The sequence below is a fragment of the Sorex fumeus genome, unplaced genomic scaffold (assembly GCF_029834395.1).
Source record: "Sorex fumeus unplaced genomic scaffold, SorFum_2.1 ptg000020l, whole genome shotgun sequence".
Taxonomy (NCBI): Eukaryota; Metazoa; Chordata; class Mammalia; order Eulipotyphla; family Soricidae; genus Sorex; species Sorex fumeus.
This window is the reverse complement of record NW_026606077.1, coordinates 8,399,373-8,419,140: the sequence shown is the minus strand read 5'-3', so window position 1 is coordinate 8,419,140 and position 19,768 is coordinate 8,399,373. Positions and strand designations below refer to the sequence as shown.

The following is a 19,768-nucleotide window of genomic DNA, read 5'->3' as shown; positions in this document are numbered from 1 at the left end:
ATCTGCTGGGTTCCGAGATCTGTTTCTAAGTCTCTTGGATCATGGTCATTAAGCAGCTTGATCAGGAGCCAGAGAGGCTGTTTGTGGGCGGCGACTCAGGGTCTCACTGGGGCGGGGAGGAAAGGGTCGGCTCTACCCCCATCCCGTGAGGCCCCACGTGTCTCGTCACTGTGGACCCAAACCTGATTGTCCAGTGACCTCTGGAGGATGGTGGCCACTGAGCTGCCAAGGGGGAGCAGGTGGAGGGACAGCACCTGTTCCCCCTTGGGGTGGCCCGGCAACAGTAACCTACTGTGGGGTCCGGATGCATTTTTGCCGAAAGCCACTGGGTTTTGAGATTTGTTTCTGAGTCTCTGGGATCATGGCTGTTAAGCAGCTTGATCAGGAGCCAGAAAGGCCATTTGTGGGTGGCGATTCAGGGTCTCATTGGGGCAGGGAGGAAAGGGCCAACTCCACCCCCATCCTGTGAGGCCCTGCATGTCTCATCACTGCAGGCCCAAACCTGACTGTCCAGTGGCCTCTGGAGGATGGCGGCCACTGGGCCGCCTGGGGGAACAGGCCAAGGCATGAAACCTATTCCCACCTGGGGTGGCCCAGCGTTGGTAACCTACTGCATTTCTGCCAATAGCTGTTGGGTTTCGAGATTTGTTTCTGAGTCTCTGGGATCATGGCTGTTAAGCAGTTCGATCAGGAAACAGAGAGGCCTTGTCTCCAATTATATAGCTGAGCCAGAGGTGGTTTGTGGGTGTGTCTCCCACATACCTGACTTTTGGCCGTTTACTTTCTTGTTAAACTTTGCCCCAAGTTTTTGGGGTATGGCCAAAGGCACAGCAGCAATTTTGGGGTATCTGGAAGTCTGAAGGCGCCATCAGGCTGCTGATACACTCGCCTCACAGGTACAGACTGGCCTGCTGGTGGCACTATACCCCCTCTAGCTTTGTCTTGACAGTTGAATTCTGTCTGGCATGGTTGTCTGCATCTGGTTTGGGGAGAAGGGGAAGCAGGAGTTGATAGGCTGTGCCTCTGTTTTGTCTTGACTATTTCCCTTTTTTTCTGGGGGTCAGTGATTTCTTAGAGTGCTGCTTTTCTACCTTAGGCAAGTACACTCTCTAAGCAGAATGCTTAAAAAACACGCTTTTTGCTTTGCTTATGTAAAGGAGAATCCAGCTGACCCAACCATTACACATGTAGTTCTGTATCACCATCTGTAGACCCTTTTCTTGTCCTTGATGCTGACCTTGAAATTGCCACAACCCACTCCCAGATTGCTGTGGTTCTCTTGTTCTTTAATTCTAGGATGTGTTTTTTTTTTGTAGGTCTTATTTAATTTGAATTCTCTTCTTTTATTGCACCTAAATCTGTCGCTCTCACTGTCACCGTGCTCCCGTTGTTCATAGATTTTGCTTGAGCGGGCCCAGTAGCATCTCCATTGTGATAATTGTTACTCTGTTTGGTATATCGAATACGTCATGGGTAGTTTGCCAGGCTTTGCTGTGCAGGTAAGATACTCTTGGTAGCTCGCCGGACCCTCTGAGAGGGATGGAGGAATCAAACTCGGGTCGGCCATGTTGGCCACTTGCAAGGCACCTAAATATAAAATTTAATATTTTTCATCGGGCTGGAGCAATAGGACAGCGGGTAGAGCATCTGCCTTCCAGGCGGCCAACCTGTGTCTGATTCCTCTGCCCCTCTTGGAGAGTCCAGCAAGCTACCAAAAGTATCTCACCCACACAGCAAAGTCTGGCAAGCTACCCATGACGTATTCAATATGCCAAAAATGGTAACATAAGTCTCACAATTTGTTGTGGGATGTTACTGGTGCCCGCTCGAGCAAATTGACGAACAATGGGAGGACAGTGACAGTGACAATATTTTTCATCATTCGTGTGATTGGTACTGGAATTGGTATGCATTTGAGCATAGTTTGCCAGCTTTGGCTCAGCATTATAGCTTATATATATTTTTCTTAGATGTCTGTGGAAGAAAAGTTAGTCAAATGGATTGCAGTTTCTTATATTTCCTTATAAAATTTCTGATCGTGGAGCTATATTGATAAGACAGCAGGTAAGGCATTTGCCTTGTATGTAGCTGACCAAGGTTTGATCCACAGCATCTCATATAGTCCTGTGAGCACCACCAGCAGTAATTCCTGAGTGCAGAGCCAAAAATAAGCCCTGAGTATTGCAGGGTGTGCCCCCTGCCAAAAAAAAAATCCCTGAACTTATTTTACTTATTTTTTTTTTTACTTTTTAACTTATTTTTGCATGATCAAGAAAAAATATGTTAAAGTTAAATCCCATTTGCTGAAGTTCTCACTGATTTTATATTTCAGTTTATACTCTTGTCTAAAAGCCTCCATCCCTCTTGAAGAGCCTGGCAAACTACCTAGAGGATCCCGCCCTCACAGCAGAGCCTGGAAAGCTACCCGTGGCGTATTTGATATGCTAAAAACAGTAAACACAGTAGGCCTAATTCCCCTGACCCTGAAAGAGCCCCCAGTACGGCAGCGGCAGCGTTAAGAAGGATGAGGAAGGAGAGGTTGATAAAAATCTCAGGGCCAAACTAGGCTGCCAAAACAAAGAAGGACTAAAATGACTGTCTGTACTTTCAATGCATGTTTTCTGGCATCAGAAGCATCCTTCAAGGACCTGATGGTGCAAGTGCAGAAGATCAAGTATGACATCATTGGTCTGATCGAGACAAGAAGGCATCAATCACATCATGCCATTTTCGACACTGGAGACTCCAAGAACTGTTCCTTGGATCATGCAACAAAAGAGGCATCGGTGGTGTCAGTGTCCTTGTCAACACGAACTTGGCGGTGAGCATTGATTCATTCGAATGCCTAACAACTAGAATCAGATGATTATACTTGAATAGATGTGGCTCACTGCTAGCAGTTTCTTTCTTTGTCGTCTACACACCAACATCCAACTACGATGAAGAAATTGAGAAGTTCTACATGGAGCTGGAGAAGTTCTGTAAAGAAGACCACACCTTCAACAAGATCATTGTCAGTGATTTTAATGCCAAGAGAAGATTGGCTGAAGAAATCCACATCAGGACCCACGGCCTAGAATGGAAAGAACAGGTAGAGACTGTCTGAGTTGATCATGTCGACCAAGACCATCCATGGTAACTCACAGTTCCAGAAGGCCAAATCTAATTGTTGGACATGGGAGTCTCCCGGTGGACAGTTCCACAATGAAATTGACACATCATATTCAATCGATGGTTTTGCCTGACTGATGTCACTGTTGTCCCAAAATTCCAAACGGGATCGGACCACCGTCTCTTTCATGCAAAATTCTACTTCACAGAGTTGGGAGAAAGGACTGCAAAGCTTAAGAGCACTCCCAGAATGACCACCAACTGGGAGCTCTTTGGCACTATTGTGGCAATGTGGGAAGATGCCATCATTAACAACATCAATCAGGAATACAATCGACTGGTTCAACACCTCCATGACTGCATGAGGAATGCCGAGAGTGGGAAAGCCACAAACAGATGCTTGCTTTTGGAAACTCTTGAGCTCATTCGCCAACATGGTTTGGCGTGAGCCTCAGGCAATCACAAGCTAACATCTGAGCTTGCAAAGCTGTGCAGAGAAGCAATAAAGGAAGGCCTCAAATAGAGAAGAGCAGCAGTGTTGGCTGATGCAACAGAAGCCGTGGAAAGTATTCGCAACTCTCACCTGTCCTTTGCCAACTACAAGACCAAGATGACTGCCCTCCGATGTCCTGATGGATCTATTACATCTTCCAGAAGGGCAATGGAGAAGATTATCCACGACTTCTACTCCTGTCTCTTTGATAGCCACGTCCACCTGCCCACATACCAAATTCCACAGGATGGATATGTCATTCCCAACATTCTCCCTTCCAAAATCCAATACGCCATTTTGTCAGTAAAGAAGTGTATAGCACTCGGTCCAGACAAGGTCAAACCCGAACACCTGAAGAATCTGCTGCCAGTACTCGTCAATACACTGGCTCGGCTCTTCACACCCTACCTGTCTGAATGCAAGGTTCCATCCCAATGGAAAACCAGCAGGACCATTCTGTTGTACAAGAAGGGAGACATCCATGACATCAACAACTATCGCCCAATCCACTGTTGTCCATCATCTACAAGTTGTTCACTTGAGTCATCCTGAATAGGATTGGCAGAACACTAGATGAAGGACAACCATGCGAACAAGCCATGTTCTGAAAAGGATTCAGCAGGATCGACCATATCCACATGATGACCAAGCTCATTGAGGTTTTGCGAGAGTTCATGATTTTGCTCTGTCTAATGTTCATGGATTTAAAGAAGGCCTTTGATTCTGTTGAGACCAAAGCAGTCATCGAAGCCCTAACCAAACAGGGCATTCAAACTTAGTACATCAGGATCCTCTGCAAGCTGTATTATGAATTCACCACCAGGATCTCAACATTCTACAAGAAAGAGATCATCGATGTCAAGAGAAGGGTTCGACAGGGTGATACCATTTCATCAAAATTCTTCAGTGCCACCCTCGAGAATGTCATGTGACGACTGGAATGGGAAGAAATGGAAGTGAAGGTAGATGGTTGTCAAGTACACCACCTCCACTTCGCTGATGACATTGTTCTAATAACACCAAACATTAGCCAAGCAGCACAAATTCTGGCCAACTTCGACCGTGAGTGTGGAAAGGTCGGACTGCAGCTGAATCTCACCAAGACAATGTTCATGAAAAACAAACTAGTCCCTGATGTTCCATTTGCTCTCAATGGAACTAACATCTTTGAAGGGAGCAGGTATGTGTACCTGGGTCGAGAACTTAACACGAGGAATGACTTGGCACCAGAACTTTGTAAGAGGAAGAGAGCAGTGTGGAACAGCTTCAAGAGCATTGAAGACATTGTTAAGAGGACAAAGAACCTCTGGCTCTGGGCACATCTTTTCGACTCCACCATTCTTCCTGCACTAACATACATCTTAGAAACCTGGGCCCTATGAAAACAGGATGAGAACGCTATTTGGATCACCAAAAGAGTAATTGAAAGAGCTATGATTGGAGTATCAGGCTTCACTCAAGTGACAGAAGTAATCGGAGTTCCGACCTCCATCAACGATTGAAGATCAGGGACACTGCCTCGTTTGCCAAGGTGTCAAAAACCAGATGGGCCGGACATGTAATGTGATTTGGAGATGACCACTGGACTAGAGCTGTTACCGACTGGATTCCACCTACAAGATGGTCTGACTTCTTTGTCAAAACCCTGAACAGATGATTTGAGGCTCTTCGTGTTCTTGGCGTGAGCAGATGCCATTGGACTACATTATCACGCGACAGGGACGAGTGGAGATGTTACTGGTGCCCACTCAAGCAAATTGTTGATCAATGGGATAACAAGTGATACAAGTGATACTCTTGTCATTCTCAAGACTCAGAGACTAAAATGATATAAACCTGTACTTGTAAAGGAAATTCCAATTTATCTCTAGTATTCCCTGCACTTTTTGAGTAATAAAACATCCCTTAGAGCCATTTAACTAGTCCTCTCAAAGATATGACCAGGGGTATCCCATTCTTCAGTCCCTGTATTTATAATCTGATTTCCTGCTCACTAATGGTATCTTTTCAGATTCCTGCATCAGATGTCTCACTTCTGTCTATCTCTTAAATGTGATAATTCTGCCCTTAGTCATCTTTTCTTTGTTCATACTCCTGGGTGGTTTGGGGGGCAGGGATATTGATGATTAACAATCATCAGTATATTGAAGACTTTTAATTTAATGATGTTAGCTCATACCTCATTCCTGTGTTCCAAGGTGTCAGATATTACAGTCACCTACTGGATTTTTTTAATAATGATATCTCATTGGGAAAAGTTTTCAATTAGATATCTCATATTCCCTAAAATGTAACATTCTAAAACTGAATTTAACATCCTCCTACAAACTTACCATTCTTTTTTTATTTTTTTTTATTTTTGGAGGGAGGTCTATACCTGACAGTGCTTGGGGTGACCATGCTATGCCAGGGGCTCAAACTAGGACTGTCACACAAAGCCTGTGCTTTGGCCCTATCTTTGGTTACTTCACCAAGCGGTGTCATCAACTTGTGAAATCAGCAGAAAAATATACATAGAACCTACATCACATTTTTGACTGCTCCCTTGAGTCCAAATCCAGTATTTTCGACATTTTTGTCTTTGTTCCTTTTTTTTTTTTGCACAGTGGAGGGTCCTCCCAAGCAGTGATAAGGGCATCTGGAGGCCCTTTCCACTGATACTCACTTTGGGAAAGGTCACCTGGGCTATCCCTGGCCATGCTGTGGTACCCAACTGAACTCTATGCCCAATTGTATGCAAATCATGAGCTCCAGTCTTTTGAGTTATTTCTTAGACTCTTTAAAAAATACAATGTGAAATCAATCAACATAATCCATCACATCAACAAAAGAAAAGATAAAAATCATATGATCATATCAATAGATGCAAAGAAAGCATTTGACAAGATCCAGCAACCGTTTATGATGAAAACCCTCGCCAAAATGGGGATAGAGGGGACTTTCCTCAATATAGTTAAAGCCATCTACCACAAGCCTACAGCAAGCATCATCCTCAATGGGGAAAAACTGAGAGCCTTCCCTCTAAGATCAGGGACGAGACAAGGATGTCCACTCTCTCCACTGCTGTTCAATATAGTACTGAAAGTACTTGCAGTAACAATTAGGCAAGAAAAAGATATTAAGGGCATCCAGGTAGGAAAGGAAGAAATCAAGCTCTCATTATTCGCAGATGATATGATACTATACTTAGAGAACCGTAAAACCCCTACCAAGAAACTCCTGGAAACAATAGGCTTGTATAGTAAAGTGGCAGGCTATAAAATCAATACCCAAAAGTCCATGGCTTTCCTATATGCAAATAATGAAAGAGAAGAAAGTGACATGAAGAAAACAATCTCGTTCACAATTGTGCCCCAGAAAATCAAGTAGCTAGGAATCACCTTAACTAAGGAAGTAAGGGACCTGTACAAAGAAAACTACAAAACGCTACTTCAGGAAATAAAAGAGGACACAAGGAAATGGAAAAATATCCCCTGTTCATGGATCGGGAGAATTAACATTGTCAAAATGGCAATACTTCCCAAAGCACTGTATAAATTCAACGTGTTCCCTATTAGGATACCCATGACATTCTTCAAAGAAATGGAGCAAACACTCCTGAAATTTATATGGAACAATAAGCCCCCACGAATAGCTAAAGCAATTCTTGGGAAAAAGAAAATGGGAGGAATCAACCTCCCTAACTTCAAACTCTACAACAAAGCAGTAATAATTAAAACAGCATGGTTCTGGAACAAAGGCAGAGCTGTAGAACAATGGAACAGGGTTGAATATACTGACATCTCCCCCCAAGCATATGAGCATCTAATCTTTGATAAGGGGGCAAGAAAAGTGAAGTGGAGCAAGGTAAGCCTCTTTAACAAATTGTGCTGGCAAAACTGGACTACATGCAAAAAAAGTGGGCTCAGATCTCTGCCTAATGCCATGTACAAAGGTAAGATCAAAGTGGATTAAAGACCTCAACATCAGACCGGAATCCATAAAGTACATGAGGAAAAAGTTGGCAAAACTCTCCATGATACTGAAGCTAATGGTATCTTCAAAGATGTCCAGCCGCTGGCCAAGCAAGTGAAAACAGAGATAGACAAATGGGACTATCTTAAACTAAAAAGCTTCTGCACCTCAAAAGAAACAGTGACCAAAATACAAAGACAGTCTACAGAATGGGAAAGGATATTCGCCAAATACACATCTGACAAGGGGTTGATATCAAGGATATACAAAGTACTGGTTGAATTCCACAAGAAGAAAACATCCAACCCTATCAAAAAATGGGGCGATGAAATGAATAGAAACTTTCTCAAAGAAGAGATCCGAATGGCTAAAAGGCACACGAGAAAATGCTCCACATCATTAATGATCAGGGAGATGCAGATTAAAACCACAGTGAGATATCATTTCACACCACAGAGACTGGCTCACATCCACAAGAACAAAAGCAACCGGTGCTGGTGTGGATGTGGCGAGAAAGGGACCCTCCTTCACTGCTGGTGGGAATGCCGACTGGTTCAGCCCTTTTGGAAAACAGTATAGACGGTTCTCAAAAAATTAGAAATTGAACTCCATTTGACCCAGCAATACCACTCCTGGGAATATATCCCAGAGAGGCAAAAAAGTATAGCCGAAGTGACATCTGCACTTGTTTGTTCATTGAAGCACTCTTTACAATAGCCAGAATCTGAAAAAAAACCTGAGTGCCCGAGAACAGAGTACTGGTTAAAGAAACTTTGGTACATTTACACAATGGAGTACTATGTAGCTATTAGAAAAGATGAAGTCATGAAATTTACATACAAGTGGTACTACATGGAAAGTATCATGTTAAGTGAAATGAGTCAGAAAGAAAGGGATAGACATAGAAAGATTGCATTCATCTGGGGAACATAAAGCAACAAAATAGGAGACTAACACCCAAGAATGGCCGAGATTAGTACCAGGAATTTTACTCCATGGCTTGGAGGCCAGCCACACATGCTAGGGGAAAAGGGAGCTCAGATAGAGAAGGGAGAACCAAATAAAGGGTGTTGGGATGATCCTCCCAGGATGGGAGAAGCATGCTGAAAGTAGACTATAGACCAAACATGATTGTCACCCATTGTCTCTTTTGCAAACCACAACACCCAATAAGAGAGAGAGAATGAAAGGGAATGCCCTGCCACAGAGGCAGGGTGGCATGGGGGGATGGGGGTGGGAGGGATACTGGAATCCATGGTGATGGGAAATGGGCACTGGTGGAGGGATGGGTATTTGATCATTGTATAATTAAAACCCAAGCACAAAAATTTGTAAGTCTACAACTGTACCTCATGATGTCTCACTAATAAAAATTTAAAAAATAAAATAAAATAATACAATGTGCTCTTTTATTTATGAATCATATTTTTGATATTGGATTGTCACATTATCATTTGATATTTTTATCTTGATGCCAGTAAATTTTATGACTTTATTATGCTTTAGACTTACAGTTTCAGGTTTCTTCACCGTAAATGTTATCATGCAAGTACCACCAAAGTATATGAACTTATATTTTTTTGGCTTTTGGGGAGTCACACTTGGGGCAGTGCTCAGGGGTTTCCTGTCTCTGTACCCAAGAATCACTCCTGGCGGTGCTCAGGGGACCAGGGATCAAAACCAGGTCAGCTGCATGCAAGGCGAACACCTTCCCCACTGTACCATCACTCCAACCCTGAAGTATATGAACTCTTTATTAACTTTATTTCTACATTATTTGCAAGTAGCCTTGGAAATGTCCATTCCTCAGTTGCCTCTGTTCAGCCTTTTCTCTGTTTGCTGAGTGACTTAGAGGGAATCTGAGCACATCTCTTTCCCTGCTAGCACAGTGAGGATCACAGATTTTCCCACTACTTCAGATATGATCCAAATTTCTTGCAGCAGCATTTTTAATAACCTGACACCTATTCTTCCTCCTCTCTCAGCAACCCCCTCCTTGTTCTTTGTTTGAAAATTCTGAATCTCTTATGTGTGAGCTGAATGTTATCATACCATGTAATCCCTTTACAATAGATTCTTTATTTTGGTCAGAATTATCTTCTCTTTCTTTTTTAGTATTTACCCAGATTGTAACTTTTTACTTTCCTTGTAACCCTTGTTTTGGGCTGCGGTAGGCGACCCCTGTTTGAAGACCTGGGTCCATCCCCAGCATCACAGACAACGGAGTCTACTCACGTCACCATGCTTGCTTCTCCCCTCTCCAGTATTTAAATATTTGCCCCTCCTTTATTAGAGCATCTCGTACAGTTCCCTATCCCTAGTAACCATGGATGATTAATCATGAATTTGTTTGTTTTGGGTCACACCTGGTGATGCTCAAGACTTACTCCTATCTCTGCACTCAGGAATCATTCCTGGCAGTGCACAGTGGACTATAGGGGATGCCAGGGATCGAACCTGGGTTGGCCACATGCAAAACACATGCCTTACCTGTTGTAAGGCCCTCTAATCATGAATTATTGTATGAATACTGTAATTAAAGTGCCATCTTTTAATCTTTATGTTCCTAGTGTTATAATAAGTACCTGACATAACAATTATCTGTATACATTTTTTGGAGGGGGGGGGAGTACACCAAGCAGTACTCTGGGCTTGCTTCTGGCTCTGTGCTCAGGGATCACTCCAGATAAGGTTTTGGGGACCATACAGGATGCTGGGGATCAAAACTTGGTTTAACAAGATGCAAGGCAAGTGCCGTCCCTGCTCTATATCTTTCTGGCCCCCATCAGTATAAGTTTTAAACCCACATTTCACTGAATCCTGTGTGAAAATGTCAGAGGTTAAAAACACAAATCTCTCTGTATAAATGGGCATAAGCATTCCTTTTGAAAGTATTTTCTTACTTAAAACACTGCATTTTCCACACCCAAAATGTTATTGGAGACACAATTTGGGAATTAATTTTTTGTTACTAGGTTACTAATATTTAACAATAATATCTTTTGTCCTTAGTGGTGTTTAGCTTCTTAAGAAAAAAGTGACAATGAAAATAACCTCTTATACTTTAGATTTGGCTGCTCTACAGCGGTAGGGCGTTCGCCTTACAAGCGGCCAACATGGCCGACCCGAGTTCGATTCCTCCGCCCCTCTCGGAGAGCCCGGCAAGCTACCGAGAGTATTCGATATGCCAGACACAGTAACAACAAAGTCTCCAATGGAGACGTTACTGGGCCCGCTCGAGCAAATCGACGATCAACGGGAGGGCCTTTACCTCTTACCTTTACCTTACTTAAATATGTTGGGCTGGAGCAATAGCACAGCAGGTAGGGTGTTTGCTTTGCAGGCGGCCAACATGGCCAACCCAAGTTCGATTCCTCTGACCCTCTCGGAGAGCACGGCAAGCTACCAAGAGTATCTTGCCTGCACAGCAAAGCCTGGAAAGCTCCCCGTGACGGATTCGATATGCCAAACACAGTAACAATTGTCATAATGGAGACATTACTGGGCCTGCTCCAGCAAATCGGTGAACAATGGGAGGACAGTGACAGTGACTTAAATATGTTACTAACATCACATTCTTGGCCCCATAATGCTGTCAAAATAAAACAGGCTTTCCCATACTGGGAAAAAACAGAAATATATCAAGCAATAGGGTAGCACAGTCCTCCCGATTCGCTCGAGCGGGCACAGTAACGTCTCTGTTATGAGACTTGTTGTTACTGTGTTTGGCATATTGAATATGTCACAGGTAGCTTGCCAGGCTTTGCCATGCAAGCGAGATACTCTGGATAGCTTGCCAGGCTCTGGAAGAGGGGTGGAGGAATCGAATCTGGGTTGGTCAAGTCCACCACCTGCAAGGTAAATGCCCTACCACTGTGCTATTGCTCCAGCCCATCAAGCAGTACATTTTCAAATATTTAATTAAAAATCTAATTTTAAAGCCCTAAATTTATAATGGCACAAATAACAAAATATGAGCTCCCACAAAAAAAAACACTCCAACTCACTCCCGCAGGTGGGACCTGTGTTCGTGTTTCAAGGCAGAGCTTTCCGTTCCTCTCCCAGACTCTCTGTGTGCAAACTGACTCAGTATTGCTGAAGCGAGGCTCTAGTTCTGGGATACGGTTCCGCTCTTGGATCTGTCCTGAACACAAAGAGACTTATTAAGAGTCCTTTAGATGGAAACAATCAGTCTTAACCTCACCTTGCCATGATATGAAATTCAGACTTGATAATGGGGGCGGGGGATGGGGGAGGGAGTTCCTGGCATTTTCAAAGCACTAATTTGATTTTCTTCTAGTCGTGCAGTCTTGAAGTCAAAGTGTTTGTGGCCGAGCCCTTGCTGACCGCGGCGCAGATCTCGGGGGGCAATCTTCTGAAGGTCACGCTGGAGGCCGCCTACGCGGTGCCCGAGTCCTTTCTTCCCACCGGACCTCTGCAGAACTACATGGGCGGTCTGCAGGTTCCATCGGCCGGAGAGGTGAAGTTCTGTGGTCCTATCCTCTATACACGCGCACGCTGTTACTGGCCCTTTCTGCCTGCTATCACTTCATTCAGAACAAGCTATGTGAATGCTTGAAATGTATTTTTTTAACTTTTAATTTTTTTAAATTTAGTGTAGAAAAAAGCGGCAACGATACAATTCTAGGATTAAAATTGATGAGATAACAAAGTTCCAATATTATTAACGATAGACCTAGAAAATAATTTTATGTGAACGTTGTTGCATCAGATTGCAGGGTTGGCAAAGCGTGTCTAAGAGTTTAAGCTTTTGCTGCTTCAGGAGGTGTGGTGCGATCACGACACTTCCAGATCTATATGGTCTGGGCCAGAGTCGACAGGCGGCAGACGTGGTGGTGGGCAGCGGGGCATCTGGAAGTATGGGGAGAGCGAGGCTACCCACCCCGACCCAGATAAAAAACGCAGAGTTCTCAGCCGGGCTCAGGTACCCGAGATGAGTCGGAGATTGGTGCCTTCGCAGAGCATATTGGAGAGGCAGTGGAGTTGAGCCCTGGTGTAGTTGCAGTGTGGGGAGAGGGTGCTGCTGCCCCAGCCTTGGTTTGGCGGGTATTTGGCCACCTGCCTCCCGTGGGTGCTTCCACAATTTTCAGCAGCAGTGGCCCGCATGAAATGTATTTTAGCATTCAAAACATTATGGGCCATAGAGATAGTACAGTGGGTAAGGCTGAATTCAGAGATAGGAGTAACCCCTGAGCATCACTGGGTATGGCCCCAAAACACAGAAACAAAAAAAACCCACTAAGTTTATATCTATTTTTTATAGAGATGTTTATGTTGGTAGTTTATTATATACACTATGTCCTGTAATCAATCACTATCACTATCACTATCACTCCGTTGTTCTTCAATTCACTCGAGCGGACCTAGTAATGTCTCCATTCGTCCCTGTCATGTGCAAGTGTAGCCTGATGACATATTGGGGACTCCTTCAGGGTCAGGGGAATGAGGACCGTTCATTGTTACTGTTTTTGACAGATCGAGTATGCCACAGGTAGCTTGTCAGGCTCTGCCGCAATTGATATCAATAAATAATGAGGAAAATAGGAAACTTTGCAAAGTTGGTCAAATTTATTGATTTTGACATAGATTTTATATATGTATATACATGTATACATATATACATATGTATGTATATATATGAGACCATATAAGCCATTGCGGATTGAACCCTGGTCAGCAGCATGCAAGGCAAACACCCTACCTACTATACTGTTGCTCCAGCCCCTATCACTTTTTTTAATTTGGGAGGATATATACTTTTACAGAAATTTCCCTTTATTCTAAGTTATTTTCTTGGTCCAAATTTCTTTAGAAAGATTGATTATGAGTCTTATGTGACTCTTGATGAAGATTTCCAAGTTGTTCTCTAAAAGTATTTCATTAGTAAATACTCCTGCCTGTTCCCATCATATTTCCCAAGTTCAGTGTGGAGTGTCCCTGTTTCTGTCAAGGACTTAATTGAACTAATCAGTGAGGGAATTAGTAAAATATAAATTCAGTTCCTAGGAGAAGCTGGGGCCTTGGGGTGTGGCTCTGTGGGGTGTGGCTGTGACACACTTGTGAAGGTGAGAGTTTGATACCCTTCATGCACCACCCCAATGCAAAAGGTGGTCCCCAACTCTGCCAATGTGATGCCCAGCTCCTTAGCACTGCAGCAGCAGCTAAAGCAAGCTGGGTGAGGGGCTTCAGGGCGGAAATCTGAAGAAATAACATCTGGAATGTTGAAATGCATTTGCTAGTAATTTAAACCTTGCTCTTCAGTTTCAGGGCAATAGTCAATTACATCACCCCTGGACAGAATCTATTTGCATATCTCAGGGAGAGGATAATTATTGATCACAAACTTATAAAATGGCACAAACAATAAAAGCCACAGGATCTATTGGATTCAATCCAGTGCTTCTTTGAAAAGACATTTCAGTAACTGATCTAATCACCCAGTCTTTATGAAATTTCCTGATATGTGATACTTATTTCTGTAGAAAGATTATCCCATTTTATTCAAGAATGGAACACTGAAGCAAGGAGGTGAAAAAGAACCTGTTCCCCGGCCCAAAAAGTGGCCAATTGCCAACATTCTGGCCCCGGGAGCTAATTACATCCCCGATGCCTTCATTGTTGGTGGTCGGTATGAGGAAGAAGAAGGAGAACTCAACCGCCCTGAGGTGAGAGAATTATGACAATTATCGTGATGAACTTAGTTAACTGAGTGATGAGAAAATGTCTCATGAATTACTGTAATTTATATATGCCTGTCATTGGTGAAAATAGAATGAATATGTCAAAATACACAGTTATCTAATTCTGATAAAAAAAAGTCTGCCTACATCTGAAATACAACAAATTTAATAATTGAATTTAAATTTACTTTTTATTTTACTTTTTTTGTCTTTTGTTCCATGTGTCTCTTGGAAAGCACTAATACTATCATCTATAAATCCCTAGTTTTTTGTAACCCACAGTCCTGATTCTAACCCTAACCCTAACTCCTAGTAGGCCTGATATTTGGGGGCGGGGCAAGAAAAAAATTGACACTCAAAATCTCCAGAAACCTAGCTGCAAATCTTGTACCAGAGTATTCCTGTCTTTCAAAGAAAGGGGAAGCTAGAATAGGCACAGTCCTACCAGCTGACCCAAAGCTAACAATCACAAAACAATTCACTTCCTTTTCTATCTTGGAAAACACCATTACTTTCCACCTAAACCCTCCACATCCCTAACCCTAACCCTAGCTTGATTCTAACTCTCTTCCTAATTCCTAGTAGGCCTGATATATAGGGGGGGCCGCAAACAAGCAAATTTCCAAAGTTCAATGATCTTTATACACATAATATTAATTTTCCTAAAATAGCACTGAGAAAGATAACACCGAAACCCTCCAGAAATTACTTCTGGTTGTGCTCAGGGTACCATATGGAGATGCCAGGGATTGAATTCAGGTCAGCTGTGTGCAAGGTGTACTACCTGCTGTACTATGTCTGCAGCCCCCAAGGGCAAATTTGGCAACCTATATTTGACAAGATTTATATAAGAATTATGCAGGTAATCTGGGGAATATAAAGTAACAGAATGGGAGTCGAACACCCAAAAATAATTGAGATAAGTACCAGGAGGTCTGCTCCAGGGCTTGGAAGCCAGCCTCACATGCTGGGGGAAAAGGCAGCTCAGATAGAGAAGGGAACACCAAGTAAAGGATGTTTGGAGGACTCGGTCGGGATGCAAGATGCATGCTGAAAGTAGACTATAGACCGAACACAATGGCCACTCAAAACCTCTATTGCAAACTACAACACCTTAAAGGAAAGAGTGAGCAAAAGGGAATGCCCAGAGATGGGGTGGGGGGATGGGCTGTGGGGTTGGGAGGGCTACTAGGATCATTGGTGGTGGAGAATGGGCACTTTTGGAGGGATGGGTACTCGATCATTGTATAACTGAAACCCAAGCACGAAAGTTTGTAAGTCTACAACTGTACCTCATGGTGTTTCACTAAAAAAAAAAAAATTATTCAGGTAATTTGCCAGGTACTTTATTTATGATTAAGTAAATTACCGTAAAATTTTAAATGGTGATAGTAATTATAGTATAGTTATAGTACTAATCATAGTACTCATAAAAGTTGTTTAATGTGATTCATTAAAAGAATGCTTGAGAGATCAAGCAAGATGATACCCTGGCACAGTAAGAGAATAACAGCCTCCATCTCATTGCACAGGATGGGGAGTTTAGGAACCAGGCAGAGTGCACAAAGAAAAGGATTGTCTGGGACTTGGAGAGTCGCTGCTACCTTGATCCTTCTGCAGTGGTCAGGTAGGGAAGAAGAAAATAAATCAACAGTTACCATGTAGGAGGAACTGTCACTTTTGTTAATTTCTCCTATATTTGAATGAAGATGATCTGAGACTATTTTTTTTGGCAATTACAAAAGCTTAACCACTCAATGCCTCTCTTGCAAAACACAGTACCCAAAAGAAGAGAGAGAGAACAAGGGGGAATACCCTGCCACAGAGGCAGGATGGGACGGGGGTGGGGGGGGGATGGGGGTGGGGGGTGGGGGGGATGCTGGGACCCGTGGTGATGGATGACGGGCACTGGTGGAGGGATGGGCACTTGATCATTGTATAACTGAAACCCAAGCGCAAAATTTGTAAGCCTATAACTGTACCTCATGGTGTTTCACTAATAAAAAAAGAAGAAAAAAACCAAAAGCTTAACCAAGATGGGTGCTTTTTTTCTGTGGCACACTGAAGTCCCAAGCTATGTAGGGTCGCTCCACAGTTATTAACTATCCAAGCACACTATATTTTTTCTCTACCTCTTTTGGGTGGGAAAAGTCTCCCAAGCACACTCAGGGGTCCCTCTTATCAATTATGAGGCCTATTGGCCCAATGTAAAGACCCAAGGATGTGATATTGTTCCAGATGCCAGGGATTACCTGGGCCACTGGAGATGTTTGGGGAACTGTGTGGTACCAGAGATGGACTCAGGGCCAGCCACATGCAAGACATGCCTCTTAAACCCTCTACCATTGTTCCTGCCCCCTTCTCTGCCATGTCTTATATATGTCTTCCATCCACACAGTTGAAATTTCTGCTGCCATATTCACTTTCCTGGCAGAAAGTTGGATGAGAGGATTGATTTTGGTGAACACAGTGTCACTCAAACAAAATTAGAACTTAGGAACTAAAGAACAGGAAACTGACTACCAGTTTTTGTCACAGAGACCCGTTGATTTGGCAGCAAATATAAAAGATTATCACTATAGGTATTATTGGGAGGAAAAACAGTTTTCTTGGTTACTGAATAGCAAATAGTCCATAGCAAATATTTTAGAGACTTCCTAGACTTAGATGGGGTCCCAAATCCTTGTCGGGACTGACCCCTGAGCACAGATCCTGGCATAGATTGGCATGTCTCCCCGCCAAAAAATAAACTGGGAGGAATACTTTCCTTTTAACTTACATTATGTTCACCCTACTTTTGTGTATATTTCTAATTGGTTGATTCTTGGTTTGCAGTTTTCAGAAGCGAATTGCTGATTGTCGATTATGGCCCGTAGAAATCACAAGAATTCCTGTGGTTGTTGTCCCCAAAGGGAAAGCTGCCAAGTTTGAGAAGGTAAAGCAGCTGCATAAAAATCTGGGGAGCTTTCACAAATGCAGCATGTGTGAGGTCTTAGTTGGATCTCTGATACCTCAAGGTACCCACCTGACTTCCCAGTATCCTTTGGAGGGGCCTCAGGGTCCCAGAGTTTTGCTATGAGTGACTCCTATAAAATACTGATAAAAGGAATTTTTAGAGCTAGCCTATTATTCTGCTTTAAATCTGCTGTGTTTTGTGTGTTGATGTTTGTTTGTTTGGGGGCCATGCACACAATGTTCAGCATCCACTACTAGCTGAATGCTTGGGCTTGTTCCTGCTGGCCTTGAGGTCCAACTGAGGACTCCTGTGTGCAAACATGCACTCCAGGCCTTTGGGCAACTTTCCCTCAGCTTCAGGTTCTCGTCTCAAAGGTAACTGAATTGACAAGCTGTATTAACATGGGGTGACCGAACTATCCTCAGCTGCCCATAGTTTCTTGGATTAATGCTTCAAGACTTAAGTCTCATGAAATTTCCCTATCCCTGGCAAATCAGGATGACTGATCACCCTTGCTTTCCATATGAAAAATTACTTTAACATTGGGGGCTGGAGCGACAGTACAGCAGATAGGGAGAACACTTGCTTTGTACAGTTAAACTAGGTTCTCTCTCTGGCATCCCATATGGTCCCCTAAGTACCACCAGGAGTAATTCCTGATCGCAGAGCCAGAAGTAACCCCTGACCATTGCCAAGTGTGGTTCCAAAAACAAAAAACAAAAACATTTTTTGTTTTAATTATCTAGACTTTATTCGAAAATACTTTATTTCTCTTTAGTTCTTTGTTATAATTTTACCAATAATAAGACTGAAATTGGCACAAAAGAAATTAAGAGCTGAATTTAAAATTAAATAAGAATGCATCAATCTCTTCTGGGAAGAAGAATTGTCCTCACCTAAGTCCAAGATATTTAAAATTATTTGTTTTAAGATCTGGTAAAAGTGATTAAACATGACAAATTCAGACTTCATGAGGATGTCTTTTCAAGGATTCTTTTCAAAAGTGTTTGACTCACTGACTCAAAAAAGAGGAAGGGGTTCCCCCTCGCTAGGATAGTAGAATCTGGGAATAAAAAGAGGAGGATCTTCTGGAAAGTTTGGATTATTTACCTTTCTACATCTGACTTTGCATCTTTTTTAGTTGGTTTTGGTTTTGGTTTTTGGGCCACACCCACAGATACTCTTGTCCCTCTCAGAGAGCCCAACAAGCTACCGAGAGTATCTCGCCACACAGCAGAGCCTGGCAAGCTTCTGTGGCATATTCAATATGCCAAAAAACAGTAACAACAAGTCTCACAATGGAGACATTACTGGTGCCTGCTTGAGCAAATCGATGAACGACAGGACAGTGCTACGGTGCTATCCACAGATATTCAAGGGTTACTCATGAATCTGCAATCAGGAATTATTCCTGGTGGTGTTCAAGGGACCATGTGGGATGCCAGGTATTGAACCTGGATTGGCCCTGTGCAAGAAAAATGCCCTGCCCACTGTGATATTATTCCAGTCCCTGCCCTAATCCTTTGCTAACCACACAGTCACCTCTGCAGCCACCAGAGCTGTGTGTGTCAGCCAACATTCTCTTTGCCACAACTCTTCCCTGCTGAACAAAGGGAGTTTTGAGGCAGGCTTCCAACCATGGACCAATCCTCCTGGCCCTTGGTGCTACTGTCCTTGGGTATTGGTATGATATTATGTGTATATATATATATATATATATATATGTCCCACAGATGAGTTCAATTATTCTATATATGTTCCTCTCCTTCTGACTCATTTTCACTCAGCATGATATTCTCCATGTCATCCACTTATAAGCAAATTTCATAACTTCATTTTTTTCCCAACAGCTGCATAGTATTCCATTGTGTAGATGTACCATAGTTTCTTTAATCAGTCATCTGTTCTTGGGCACTTGGGTTGTTTCCACATGACAAAGATGGTTGGAAATGATCACTCTGGATACAAACTGTGTGTTGAAAATAGGTTAAGGAACAATTATGATACCTCTCAGTACTTGTATTGCAAACCATAATGCCCCAAAAGGGAGAGAGATAGGGACCCAGAGAGACAGACAGAAGGAAAGTGTCTGTCATAAAGACAGGCTGTGGGGAGGGTGGTGGGGGGAAACTGGGGACATTGTTGGTGGGAAATGTACACTGGTGGAGGGATGGGTGTTAGAACACTGTATGACTGAAGCCCGACCATGATCAGCTTTGTAACTCTTTATCTCATGGTGACTCCAAAAAAAATTTTAATTAAAAATTATGGGACCCCTCCCCCCCAAATGGGAGTGTTCACGTCTCTTTCTCTGTACCAGAGACAGCTGGGAAACCTTTGTTGAGTTTGTTAACCTGTCCATTTCTTTGTGTTCAGGGAGGAAGTTCTAACTTGGGCAACTAAGTTCTAGAAGTGTAAACATTTTTATAAGGAGATTTCTATCTTCTCATGTACCATGTCTTTGTGTTTTATGTTATGTGCTCTGATTTGGGGTTTGTTTGTGAATCTGAAGGTTTATCCATATATTCCTCATGTACTGTCATATATGTATTG

General features: G+C 42.9%; 1 protein-coding gene across 1 annotated transcript in view; it reads left to right on the top strand.

Moving 5' to 3' along the window:
• The window catches only part of CFAP70 (cilia and flagella associated protein 70), a 67,690-nt gene that overhangs the window by 6,711 nt on the left and 41,211 nt on the right, over positions 1-19,768 (top strand). The window contains exons 5-8 of the mRNA XM_056113454.1: positions 11,859-12,038; positions 14,062-14,244; positions 15,792-15,886; positions 17,095-17,194. Of these exons, the coding sequence (XP_055969429.1) occupies positions 11,859-12,038; positions 14,062-14,244; positions 15,792-15,886; positions 17,095-17,194 (558 nt within the window). The remainder of the gene's footprint in view (positions 1-11,858; positions 12,039-14,061; positions 14,245-15,791; positions 15,887-17,094; positions 17,195-19,768) is intronic.